The sequence below is a fragment of the Chelonia mydas genome, chromosome 6 (genome assembly GCF_015237465.2).
Source record: "Chelonia mydas isolate rCheMyd1 chromosome 6, rCheMyd1.pri.v2, whole genome shotgun sequence".
Lineage (NCBI taxonomy): Eukaryota > Metazoa > Chordata > Testudines > Cheloniidae > Chelonia > Chelonia mydas.
In genome coordinates this window covers 111115434-111129446 of record NC_051246.2, presented here as the reverse complement: position 1 = coordinate 111129446, position 14013 = coordinate 111115434, and the positions used below count along the sequence as shown (strand labels likewise).

The window sequence follows — 14013 nt, the reverse complement described above, 5'->3', positions numbered from 1 at the left end:
TTAATACAGGCAAAGAATTAACTCTGAACTACAAAAAGGGCTTTCAAAATATTTCCAGTTGCTAAATCACTTACCATGTGCACTACTTCAGGGTAAATGGGCTCTGTGATCACATTGCGATTATGTGTGATGTACTCTACCATTTCACTTAAAGCAGCTCGCTTTACTTCCTTCCACTTTAGGTCACTCAGTGGATCAGAAACAAAGTCAAAAAGGACACAACATTGTCGCAACTTTTGAATAAAAAGCTTTTCTTGCTCAGCAGGAGGAACATCTGAAAAATGAAAATATTTTGGTTATGAACAGGTCTACAAACTAGTTATTATAAAGGACTTTGCACTCCTCCCACTTTCTCTCTTTTTTTTTTTTTTAATATATAGAGACTTTGTAATAGTGTTGAAGAATACCAGCAAGCATTCTAAATCTTAACAAATAACCTGCAAAACACAGAGATTATGAAAATTCTTTATCTCACTGGAGTCTTGTTCTCCAGTAACACCCTATGATATAGGAAGCATGAATGGCAATGCCACTGTGGTTTTGCTCGCATTTGTCATAATTGTTGACTGAGCAGAAAAAACATGCATACTTGATTAAATATTTTTACCACACACAAAATTCCAGAGCTCATCTGACTGAGAGTCATCTTCTCCACAGATTGAACATGCTTGCTGCATCTTTAGTCTGTGCATTTGACTAAACTTTTGCAGTTTAGGTTGGACATTAGGAAAAACTTCTTAACTGTCAGGGTAGTTAAGCACTGGAATAAACTGCCTGGGGAGGTTGTGCAACCTCCATCACTGGAGATTTTTAAGAGCAGGTTAGACAAACACCTGTCAGGAATGGTCTAGAGATGATGCTTAGTCCTGCCTTGAGTGTAAGGGACTGGACTAGAAGATCTCTTGAGGTCCCTTCTAGTCCTACACTTCTATGATTCTATGAAATATTGTACATTTCTGAAGTTTTAAACTCATGAGGTGTTCTTTTAGTTTGAAAGGAATAGATTTTACACTTACCACTCCAACCTGAGATGTCCCTTTTGTGTGGCAAGTACTACATCCTTAGACAGCGTATATATATTCATCATATTTAAACAAAAACTGTATTAGTGCTGCATACATTTTCTAAAGAATAATTCACCTTATGAAGGACATGAGACATTGGAGAAATGGGGCCTGAAACTGTATAGCTCAGGATTTTCATTGAGTGGACAAAAAAACCCCAAATTACACAGTTTGAATATTCAGAAGCTCTTATTTGTACGTGTAGACACTCACTACCAATCATTATAGTTTGACAAAATCCTGGTCCTTGACAAGGTAATACAAATAATAATCTCTCAATTCCCAACTCCTGTGATTTACAGCATGTGCCTTGTTACATCCTTTAAAACGTGCAGCAATGAAATCAATAATGCTGACACAAAGTGACATTCATTAGAGTTCACATATAATACATAACATTGATAACCATATAGTCTGCGCTTTTTTTTTTCCTCGCCCCAACCGACAGCACCTTCCAATATTACTGAACTTCCATAAGTCAAGAAAACTTAAATGTTTTGGTCAGTTTACACTCCTCCATCAGGATTTGCAGTTTGAAGCCAATGGGATTAGTGCTCCTAAAATAAATTTGGTGCTTTTGAAAATCCCATCTTAAGGTGCCTAAATATGGGTTCAGGAGCCTAAATTTAGGCTCCAATTTTTGAAAATATTGGCCTCTGAGCACAAAAACAATACACATTAACTTCATGAATGTACTGAAAGTCTAAATTTTTCATGATTAACACTAATGCTCTTTTTTCTTTTTTTTTTCGGGGGGGGGGGGGGATTTTATATCCCCAATTCTGAAACAAAAATATAATTTTAGCCCCCCTGATGCCAAACACTTCTGCACATGCTTAGTTTTAAGTATGAATAATCTCACCGAAGTCAATTCAAGTGACTAAAGTTACATACCTGCTTATGCACTTGCAGGATCATGGCTTTAACTTTCAGTACACTTTTCCAGCCTCATCAATAACAGTATTGTAAAATTCAAACAAAACACCCCACAAGTAGCAGCATTTTAAAATGTGGTGTTAATAATTTAGTCCACTGTAGAATTTTAATCTAAAGTTGCAATAACACAAATTTGCTAATTAGTTTTATAAAGCTTCAACTTGATTCAAATCAGTAATTTTCTAAAAAAAGATCAAGTGATTTAAATTGATGATGTAAATTGCTCCATCCTTCTCAACGCACACTAAGAATGACATACTAATGGTATTGATGGCAAACAGAACAATCTTATATGAAGAAGTCACCACGGAAAGATGATGCCTCACTCTTCTAAACTCTATTATACTTTTTTCTATATTTGCTGAAGCTGAGAGAATCCCAATTATACAGACATATTTTGAGGATTTCCACATATTACTATGTATTCTCCATTACCCCATTAGTTTGGTCAAATTTGATACCCATTAGGCTGTATTGTATGAACATAAAATTATCCTTTGTATTTCTTTAGATCAGTGGTCCCCAAACTTTTTATTTTCCCTTCCCCGCCCCCTTACCCATAATGTAATCTGTCCGCGCCCTCACCCCAAGACCCGGGACCTCAGCAGGGAGTGGAGCCACAGCTGAGGCCCGCAGCCTAGGAGCAGGAACCATGGCCAGGGCCTCAGCTGGGGGAAGAACTGAGACCAGAGCAGAGCTGGGTGGCGGTTCCTCCCCACTCCCCATGGTGGCTGGCCCGGGCCATTGCCAGGAGCTGAGCCATGGTTAGGGCTGGGAGCTGCAGCCGGAAGTGGGACCAGGAGCTGGGGCATGGTCGGTGGCAGGGCTGGGGCTGGAAGTGGGAGCCATGGCCAACCACGAAGCTGGACTCTCTGCTGGGGCTGGAGCAGAGCTGGGGACAGAGCGGGACGGGGAGGTACTCCCTGCCTGCCCCCCCATGGAGGCTGGTCCAGGCCCTCCCATGCCCCCTGAATGTTCCTACCCACCCACCTAAAGGGGTACATCCCACAGTTTGGGGACCACTGCTTTAAATTCTATTATTATTTGTATTGATATTGCATCTAAGGGACCAAGGCATGGATCTAGGCATCGTTGTGCTAGACAATGTAGAACACAAGTAAACAGTAAACAGCCACTGCCCTAAACAATTTGCAATCTAAGTGTAAGACAAGAAACAATAGGTGGATACAGAGGTTGTACATGGTTACAGTGAGATAATACACTTTAGACTTGCAAAAGAATCACTACACAAAACTCATTAGACATTAGCATCAAAGAGAGGTACAGCAGGTTAACAGAATAGGATAAAGCTGCCTCTGTAAGTACTTCAATAGCTTGCTTTCACTTCTACTAATTACCTAAATTTCTCCTCTTTTCCCACAGAATAAAATGCAAGGACTTTTTATCACAAGCAGTAAGAGTCCCTGTGCTAATATGATCATGGATTGTTTCAGATTTTGCTACCAATTATACATGTATGTACAACAAATACAAGCCAAATAACCTGAGTATTTGACAGCATTTGTGTAATCTGGTTTGATATTTAACACGCTAGGATATTCTCCTTGTAAGTGATTGACAAATCTATCTTGGGACAGCAAACAGTACTGCTATTTGGAAACAGGTTTCAGAGTAACAGCCGTGTTAGTCTGTATTCGCAAAAAGAAAAGGAGTACTTCTGGCACCTTAGAGACTAACCATTTTATTTGAGCATAAGCTTTCATGAGCTACAGCTCACTTCATCGGATGCATACTGTGGAAAGTGTAGAAGATCACTTTCCACAGTATGCATCCGATGAAGTGAGCTGTAGCTCACGAAAGCTTATGCTCAAATAAATTGGTTAGTCTCTAAGGTGCCACAAGTCCTCCTTTTCTATTTGGAAACAAAGTCTAAAATATATTTCAAATATGTATTTTGTATTAAATGGCAAGCAATCAATTTCTTTAAACTTGGTATACTGAGTAACTCCAGATACTCGTTCCAAAATAACTATAAGCAACAACAGCCTTAAACAGGAGCACATCAAAATAAACAGCATACAATAAGCAGCAAAACTCAATTACAGCTTTCATCAGTGTTGCTAGGAGACCACTGATAGCAAAGAACTCTATAACTAGAAAGAAAGTGCTAAATGACAGCTGCTCATGAACAGACCAATGCCTTTCTTATGACTACATGCAGGATTCCAGCCTAATGTTCACAGCACTTTAAAAGTGTTTAACCTACACATGTAAAAACACAAAATATCAACCATTCATTCAATTTAATAGACAATCATTGCTTTACCCAAGGAGCTGGTATGATCAACAGACACTGCTGGCTAACATGTTCTGATTTCTGGCATATGTACATCAGAAGTGGAACACATGTAAACAAGCACACAAAGAAGTTACAATTTCCTTAGAATTAATCTTTAATTCAATAATTGTTTGTATATTCCTGTGACAGAGTGCTGGGCAAGAACGACTGAGACAGCACTCTGGTCTCAGCAGATCGAATCAAACAATGCAGAATGGAGCTGGTTAAACAGAGCTGTGCCTAATTTGTGGGTGGAGGAGAGCTGGAAGGCTAATTAACCTATTAGACAAAGGCTACAAATAGGCACAAAAAAGGATTAGAGCAGGGATGGGCAAACTACGGCCCAGATTCAGCCCGTCAGGGCTTTGGATCCAGCCCACGGGATTGCCCCCCCTGTGGTGCCGCAGGCCCCGTGCCGCTCTCAGAAGTGGCCAGCACCACGTCCCTGCGGCCCGGGGGGGGAGCTCCATGCACTGCCCTTGCCTCCAGGCATCGCCCTTGTCTCCAGGCATCGCCCCTCGCAGTTCCCATTGGCCGGGAACAGGGAACTGCGGCCAATGGGAGCTTCAGGGGAGGTACCTAGAGGCGCGGCAAGGGCAGCACGTGGAGCCCTGTGCGCCCCCCAGACCCCAGGGGCCATACAGGGACATCGTGCTGGCCGCTTCCCAGAGTGGCACGGTGTGGGGTCACGACAGGCATGCAGGGAGCCTGCCCTGGCCCTGGTGTGAGCTGCAGCCACCCCGGAACCGCTTTAGGTAAGTGGCACCGGGCCAGAGCCTGAACCCCTTCTGTACTCCGCCCCCCAACTCCCTGCCCTGAGCCTCCTGCTGCACCATGCACTCCTATGCACCCCAACCCTGTCCCCTGAGCCCCCGCCATACCCTGCACCCCAACCCCCTGCCTTGAGCTCCCTTCCGCAGTCCGCACCCCTCCTGCTCCTCTGCCCTGAGCCCCTTCCTGCACTCTGCACCCCTCCTGTACCCCAACCCCCTTCCCTGAGCCCCCTCATACAACCCACACCCCTCCTCCTCCCCAATCCCTTGCCCTGAGCCTGTTCCTGAACACTGAACCCCCTCCCACACCCCGTCCCGCACCCCAACCCCCTGCCCTGCATACAATTTCCCCACCCAGATGTGGCCCTTGGACCAAAAAGTTTGTCCACCCCTGAATTATGGGAGAGAGCAGAAAGCAGAGGGAGGAGAGAAATTGTTCTTCTCTGCTTGTTGCAGGAGCAGGGGGTTCTCTAGGACTGTTAAGAGCAGAACTGTATACAGTATGAAGATGTTGGGAACCCACATTGTAAATAAAACTACAGAAGATGTTTGACCAGCACAAGGGTCTCTGAGCAGTTTATAAACAGCAGCAGAGGCAGGAGCCAGAACAGCCCATCACAATTCCAAACTAGCAGTATTTTATTGCCTGTATTTAAAGGTTTTGTTTGCACAAACAATATTTCTTGAAGTTGCACTTTCCCAGTTAAATCTGATATTTCACCATTGAATGCCAGGGCTTACAGAGTCTCTGGTTCAGTTCCTAATACTTATGGGTGTTCACAGTATAGAAATCCATGCAAGGTTACTGCCTAAAACCTTGCCATACTACTTAATTAGGCCCTGCAAAATTCAGAAGTCTAAATATATTTTTTGACAATGGAAGTAATTGACAAAGCTCTATAAATTGATTTATAGTGCATTGTATCTTAATAGGAAAAATGAAATATCGATATTCTAATGAATATTGCTAATAATCCTGGAAGTAATGGACTGAGCTAAGCAAAGGATCAAGCTTGACCTCCTCTTTGAGGTGGTTTGGATATTTTAGACAGGCCTAGTTCACATAGTGATGAAGCCAGGTTATTTCTCTACATCCCTAGAGACAAAAGTCACTAGTTCCACTTTCCCTTTCCGGCCAGTATGTTCATTGGTACTTAACTGTTAGAAAAAACTGTTAGATGGCTAAGAAGCTGACCTGACAAGGCAGAGACTGTGGTTTTACCATGGCTTTAAGAGAATTAATAGAATCTTCAGAGTATGGGGGCTGACACCTGGAGGAGGCTGTTGGTTTTAAGTTAGACTGACTGATTGACCAGAGTTAAGATGCTCTGTTTATGTGTTAACTATGTACACAATAAAGACTGTCAAGTTACTAGCAATTATTATTAAGACTAGTGGATTACCAGAATATAAAACAACACATGGTATCAGGAGTGAAGGAAATTACAAAAAGACCTGGAAGAAGTTAAAAAAGAAAAAAAAACAGGTAAAAGTTGCTAAAAAGTGAAAAGCAAGCTTGAATGAAATCAGATGGATCAATTAAGTGTTCCCACATTTCTGAAAATGTCAAGAAATAATGCAGAAAATTGGAAAATGTTTAAATAACAATTTGATTCATTTTGAGGGTATCAGGATCTACTCATAAGGAAGATGAACAAAAGACTACCATCTTTTTGAATATTGCAGGTACTGAAGCAATTTCATTATATAATTCATTTGAGCTTAATGTTAGAGAATGAACCAACTAGGAGTTTGTCTTTAAAAAAATTTTTAAGGAATTCGGATGACCAAAAAAAGTGAAACATTTGAAAGATTTCAGTTTTATTCAAGAAATCCAGTGGGGGCAGAAACTTCTGAATCCTTTTTAACAGACCTAAAGATAAGAAGTCAGACACGCAATTTCCGCAATCTGAATCAAAGGTAAGAGATCGAATTGTGATAGGAATAAAAGATATATCAGTGTAAGAAAAAGCTTATTACACGAGCCAGAACTAGATCTGGAATAAGCAGCGAAAAAGGCTTGCCACATATTGAAGTCATACTGGCCAAAGAGGGTTTGGTGGTTGGCCACTCTCAGCTGGAGGCTGGAAGACAAATAAATCTTGGTCCAAAGAGATCCAGCCTCCTCAAGTCTTTATTTTTGGGGGTAGCCCTGGGCTGTCCTTGCCTCTCCTTGTGGTTAACCGCCTCAGCCACAAGGGAATTAGGGGCTGGGTGGGAGTATAAATACTCATGCCCCTTCATTGGTACAAAGTACTTGCATTCAGCCCTTTTGGAGATAGGGGCCAGGGAAGAGGCGGTCTGCCACAGGGCATTCGTGATCTTGGAAACCCTTTCATGAAGGGGTAGAGCCACCCTGGCAGGAGCCAAGGACGTCAAAGAGAGAGTCCGAAGGCTCTTCCAGTTCCTCTGACTGAAGCCCCATGTTGGAGGTGACCCTCTTCAAAAGTTCCTGATGCGCTTCGGCTATCCTGAGGCTATCATGGGTGAGAGGGCCCTTCTGGTGACGACGAGGACAAAGCTGGAGCCACGGGAACCTCCATGTCCATTGGCGGCTGTCACAGAGTCACTGGGCAATGCTCTGGAACTACTCCATACAAAGCCAGTCAGTGCTCTGGGGGAGCATGCCTCCTCTCTCTGAGCATACTGTCTCCAGGGCAAGCAGTTTACACAGCTTCAGCCTTCCTGGGTCTGACCTCGGAGCATTCAGCATCCCCTTTTCACACCATGCACTTCCCACAGCAAGTCTGCACAGGTGGGGCTCCTGGGGAATCCAGAGGGCCCTGCACCCCAACTCCGCAGTCAGACGTGAATCGCAGCCAGCGTAAGAAAGAAAGATTTATTCGTCGACAGGAACACAGCGTAGAACAGAACTTGCTATTACATACATTAGTGACTTTCAGCCAAGTCCATCTTGGGAATCTCGGGCCAGACACCCTGGATTCCCCCTCTTCCAGTCCCCCCACGCAGACTGCCCACCTCCAACCACCTGACCTGCGACACCCCCCTTGATGCTGCTCCTCCTTCTCTTTGTCTCGCTTCTCAGGCAAAAGGTGTCACCTGGTCACATCCCCCCTCCTGGGTCTCAAGTTACATAGGTGCAAATAGCTGGGCAGTCTCACCTGCCCTGAAGGCCTCAGCAAAATCACACACCTGATTCCCACCCTAAATACTGGTGCAGTACAAAGCGAAACTGAGGTACACACAGTATTAGTATAGGACAGTAAGACTCATGTGCAACATAACAAGATGAATAAAACCCCACTTAATCACAGTTGTCCAGCAGCTTCCTCCCCTGGGTCCTCCTAGACCTGTGGGGTCTTACCCCTCTGAAGACTCGAGCACCAGATAGGGATGGGATACCGAGGTCGCTAGCCTCTCCGAGGCTCCTGACACCGATCGGACAGCCTGGGATGGTTGGGTGAACCCCCAAGGGTTCCACGGGTACCATGGCGCCAGCCACTGTGCTTGGGACCATGGAACCAGTTTCAGTGTCGATGCCAGTGTCTCTGTAGGTACTGGGACTTGTCCCACAGTCATGTAACACTGCTTCATGCCGGAGCTATAAGCGGAGCAGTTGGTACTGGACGACCAGGAACAGACGGAGCGGTGGCTCTTGTCCAACTGGTGCTGGTCACTGCAACCAATAAGGGAGAGGGATAGCTCAGTGGTTTGAGCATTGGCCTGCTGTACCCAGGGTTGTGAGTTCAATCCTTGAGGCGGCCATTTAGGGATCTGGGGCAAAAATAAGGGACAGTACTTGGTCCTGCTCTGAAGGCAGGGACTAGACTCGACCTTTCAAAGTCCCTTCCAGTTATATGAGATAGGTAAATCTCCATATTTATTTTTTTTCACCTCGGTCCCTGGAAAAATCATGGAGCAGGTCCTCAAGGAATCAATTCTGAAGCACTTACAGGAGAGGAAAGTGATCAGGAACAGTCAGTATGGATTCACCAAGAGCAAGTAATGCCTGATTAATCTAATTGCCTTCTATGACAAGATAACTGACTCTGCGGATGAGGTGAAAGCAGTAGACATATTATTCCTTGACTTTAGCAAAGCTTTTGATAAGGTATCCCACAGTATTTTTGCCAGCAAGTTAAAGAAGTATGGGCTGGATGAATGGACTATAAGGTGGATAGAAAGCTGGCTAGATCGTCAGGCTCAACGGGTAGTGATCAATGGCTCCATGTCTAGTTGGCAACCAGTATCAAGCGGCGTGCCCCAAGGGTCAGTCCTGGGGCTGGTTTTGTTCAATATCTTCATTAAAGATCTGGAGGATGGCGTGGACTGCACCCTCAGCAAGTTTGCAGATGACACTAAACTGGGAGGAGTGGTAGACACGCTGGAGGGTAGGGATAGGATACAGACGGCCCTAGACAAATTAGAGGATTGGGCCAAAAGAAATCTGATGAGGTTCAACAAGGACAAGTGCAGAGTCCTGCACTTACGACGGAAGAATCCCGTGCACCGCTACAGACTTGGGACCAAATGGCTAGGCGGCAGTTCTGCAGAAAAGGACCTAGGGGTGACAGTGGACAAGAAGCTGGATATGAGTCAACAGTGTGCCCTTGTTGCCAAGAAGGCCAATGGCATTTTGAGATGTGTACGTAGGGGCATTGCCAACAGATCGAGGGACGTGATCGTTCCCCTCTATTTGACATTGGTGAGGCCTCATCTGGAGTACTGTGTCCAGTTTTGGGCCCCACACTACAAGAAGGATGTGGAAAAATTGGAAAACGTCCAGCGGAGGGCAACAAAAATGATTAGGGATCTGGAACACATGACTTATGAGGAGAGGCTGAGGGAACTGGGATTGTTTAGTCTGCAGAAGAGAAGAATGAGGGGGGATTTGATAGCTGCTTTCAACTACCTGAAAGGGGGTTCCAAAGAGGATGGAGCTAGACTGTTCTCAGTGGTAGCAGATGACAGAACGAGGAGTAATGGTCTCAAGTTGCAGTGGGGGAGGTTTAGGTTGGATATTAGGAAAAACTTTTTCACTAGGAGGGTGGTGAAGCACTGGAATGCGTTACCTAGGGAGGTGGCGGAATCTCCTTCCTTTGAAGTTTTTAAGGTCAGGCTTGACAAAGCCCTGGCTGGGATGATTTAGTTGGGGATTGGGTCCTGCTTTGAGCAGGGGGTTGGACTAGACGACCTCCTGAGGTCCCTTCCAACCCCGATATTCTATGATTCTATTATTGTAACCCAAAGCCGACCTGTCCGAGCGAGACGGGTGTCTTGGTCAGGGTCTCGGAGATGAACGGCATTCGGCGGATCTGCATCAGACACCCGGTGATCCATGCCTCACTCTGCTCGATTGGTACCAGGACATCAAATGGGATCATGGGCCGGCTGTTGGGAGGAACCTCCTGAGAAGGGCAATCTCCTCCTAGAAGATGGGCAATGATGGCCCAGATGATCAGTCCCGTAATTGGTCCCAGGCCCTTGGAGACAGTCAGGGCCGGTCCCAGAGTTCTTGCTGCGTGCCATGCGCCTCATAGGATCTGCGCCAATCCATCAGCGAGGAACACCTCAAATGCCTCGATCGGTGCCCCTAGTGCGGGGACTGAAGGGGGCTCCACTGAGCCGGCCTCTCTAATCCCGAGGCATGATGGCTTCGTGCAGGCAAGCGATGGGGAACAGTGCCGTTGAGGTGGGGACACAAAGGTCCTAAAGAGGGTTTTCCCTGAGCCCGGGGTACTGCTGGAGCTGGTGTGGGTGGCACTGGGAGCATCAGGATCTCCTCAGCTGCTTGAAGGGCTTCGGGCATCAACGGCACCTGAAGCTGGCCGTGGTCTGCACTGCTATCTGGAGTTGCGGGCGAAGTATGGGATGAGCTACACTGCTCAACTTGAGCTGGGCCCCGACTTCCCGAAGGGGGCATTGAGCTGCCCAACACAGGTCTTGGCTCACCCCCAGCCCTCTCTTTTCCCTTGCAGGAGGTAGGAGACCATCCCCTCACCTTTTTCAGCTTCATGCCCAGAGTCATGGAGGAGACCGGTGCCAGCTTTGTGGATGGCGCCGGCCGAGCACTGAGCATGGAGGCCACAGTGCTAGGATCGCTGCTCCAGTGCCAGAATGAGTGCCGACTCCATTAGGAGTGCTTTCAGACAGATATCGCTCTCCTCTTTCGTCCTACATTTGAAGGACTTGCAGATCGGACACTTGTCACTTATGTGCCCTGCGCCTAAGGCAGCTGGTATGTGGATCACTGATGGGCATATGCCATTTACAGCAATCGTAGGGCTTAAAGCCTGGGGACAGGGGGAAGTCCCGTCCCCCGGCTGAGTCCCATTCGAGACTAGCGAAGAATTGAGAACTACTACTAAGGGTAACTAAGAAACTATATACAACTATTTTCCAGGTTTTCAAAGTTCGCAAGAACAGAGAACGAAACGATGCTAGCTGAAGCAGCAGATGTTCCAGCACCGTCACTGGCAACAAGAAGGAACCGAGGGTGGGGGGAGCCGGCAGTGCCCCTTATATTGCACCATGCAGGCACCATTCCAGAGGGCACCAGAGCGATCCCCTACGGATACTGCTAAGGGGAAATCTTCTGGCACCAGTGCATGTGGCGAGCACACACACCTAATATGGAATGGACATGAGTAAGCACTCGAAGAAGAATTGAATTATATAGCAGAGAAGGAGCTCAGAAAGTAGTTAAATCCTAAAAAATTAAGTCTTTCCTGCTTTTGCACTTAAATTTCATAGTACAGTTTTATTAAAATGAAAAACTACAGCAAAATATAATACTCTTAAGACTTATTTTATGGCTATTAAAGTTCAATTTTAAGTGAATAAGCTAATACACAAGCTATCTTAAAAATCTGATTGTTCTTAGGGCAATATTCTTAACACCACATTTAATTTATTCCTTCAATTTAACAACATTTTTTAAACCTGAACTTTAATCATGTGGTCTATTAAGAATGTATGAAGGAACAACACTTTAGTACACCCCTGTCCTCTGTGATGGTGGTATATGTTTGTTACTGATGAAGAGAGAGTGGCGAAGAGACAATAAATGGCATACGGATACCACAGCAAACTAATACCAATTATTATTGAAGTACAGCTAGAAGTTAAAGCTTTTTAGGGTCAGATCCTGACAAAGATAGCTGATGCAAATCTGAGCATGGTGCTTTTCACAGTACTCAAATCACTTGAACTGACCATGTCATTTTAGAAGCAGAACCCAACAGTGACTAGATTAGTAATATTTGAAGGAAAAACATGCAGAAGACACGATTCTGACCCCAAACACACACGCTAAGATGCTCTTGCTTCCACCTTGCTGATCCTCTCCCATTTCACCAACAGGATAGTGGTTATCTTTATCTCCAAGACTATCTGATGGCAATGGTTCCCCACTGCTCCCTCACACAGGAGAGAATATGTGCACAACAATGAGAACACCTTGCCTTGACACCAATGTAAAAAAAACCAACTCTATCATTTTAAGTGGGCAAACCAAATTACTATATGTGGACCATCACACTGCACTGAACAAAAGAGGCAAGAACATGTACAAAAATGAGGTCACAGAAAATAAGACTTTTTAAATGGCTTATAAAAAGTAACTGCTCCTTCGGCAGATTTAACAAATCTGTGGAGAGCAAAAATATTAGCATTTTAGGGATCCCTGCTGGCAAACAGAGAATGGATCCTATGCAATTTATTTGTAAGCCAATCCCCAAATTATTAGGAATTAATTATATGGACAACCCCATGTAACTGTGCTTTAGGCTGCCACTCAGAACCCACTGGTCATTCTGTTGAACAGTAGAAGAGATAGCAATGCTTTACTGATCAGCTTCCCATCATAGGAGAAATCAGTGATTTGGAGACAGGGTACATTATTAGTGTTACTTGGTTATTTGGCACTACATAGATCAGTCCTTGAACAGAATTAGTCACAAACAACACATAAGCAATTCCTTCTTTCAGGAATCTCATCCAAAAGACCCAGGTAGCAACTCTGCCTCAAGCATTGACTCTAGGTAGAGAGCAACTTCCCTTTCTGTTTGCCACAGCTCCATCACCAAAAGAACAATTAGAGCACAAAACAATGCAAGCATTTCTTCAAAGAAAGAAAAGCGATCACACAGTAAGGAAAAACAAAATACCGGTAAGACTGTGTAACAGCACCACAATCTCCTGCCACAATAGCAGTTTTCTAAACTTGCAGTAATAGTTAAATGCAATAAAATCATGAGAACTGGGAGTCTTGCCATGATGGTGGTATTCTTCTTACCCTCCCACATCCTGGAGAAGATCCAAAATTTATTTTCAAAAATTTCATTATTTTTTAGCCAATCGTGATTTTTTTGGGGCCGGATATGAATTTTGTACACTTGGTTAGCAATATCAAATATAATTTTAAAATCTGAAAATATGCAGTGATTTACAAAGGTTTTAAAAGTAACGGTTTCCCAGGTAACTATGTCCAAGTCAGGCATTGATATACATGAGCGAACTAAAGGCAGAGGGCACTGCAGAGAGCACAATACAATGTTTTATCTGGCCAAACTAAGGGTTACAAAGACAGGCACAACTCATTTCAGAATTTTAATTTAGTCAGCAAGCGCCTAAAAAAGCAGAGTATAGAAAAGTTTTTCGTAAAATGCAAAATAAAACATTAAAGAGAAAAACCTAATCTAATAATCAAACAATGCTATGAATAGTATCACTTACAAAGTAAAAACATTTATTCCTACTGTATTTGCTTTTCCAGAAATTCAGATATTGTACTATTCTTCATTAAACTAAATTCTATTTCTAGGAAACAAATACCAGCTAGTCAATTTGTATCTACTCAATAATTAAGGTAATAGCATTGATACCACTTCCATTATAAAGTAAGGGCTGATCTACACACAGACTTGCACCAACAGAAAAAGGTTGTAAAATAAAACTGATTTATTATTTCACCAATGTA

The 14013-nt window shown here is 44.3% G+C and overlaps 1 protein-coding gene across 5 annotated transcripts in view; it reads right to left on the bottom strand.

Annotated features, from left to right (window-relative positions):
• The window catches only part of PPP2R5C (protein phosphatase 2 regulatory subunit B'gamma), a 194323-nt gene that overhangs the window by 102001 nt on the left and 78309 nt on the right, over window positions 1-14013 (bottom strand). For all 5 annotated transcript variants that reach the window (XM_037900956.2, XM_043548548.1, XM_037900954.2 and 2 more), the window contains one exon: window positions 75-274. In XM_037900956.2, coding sequence (XP_037756884.1) covers window positions 75-274 — 200 coding nt within the window. The remainder of the gene's footprint in view (window positions 1-74; window positions 275-14013) is intronic.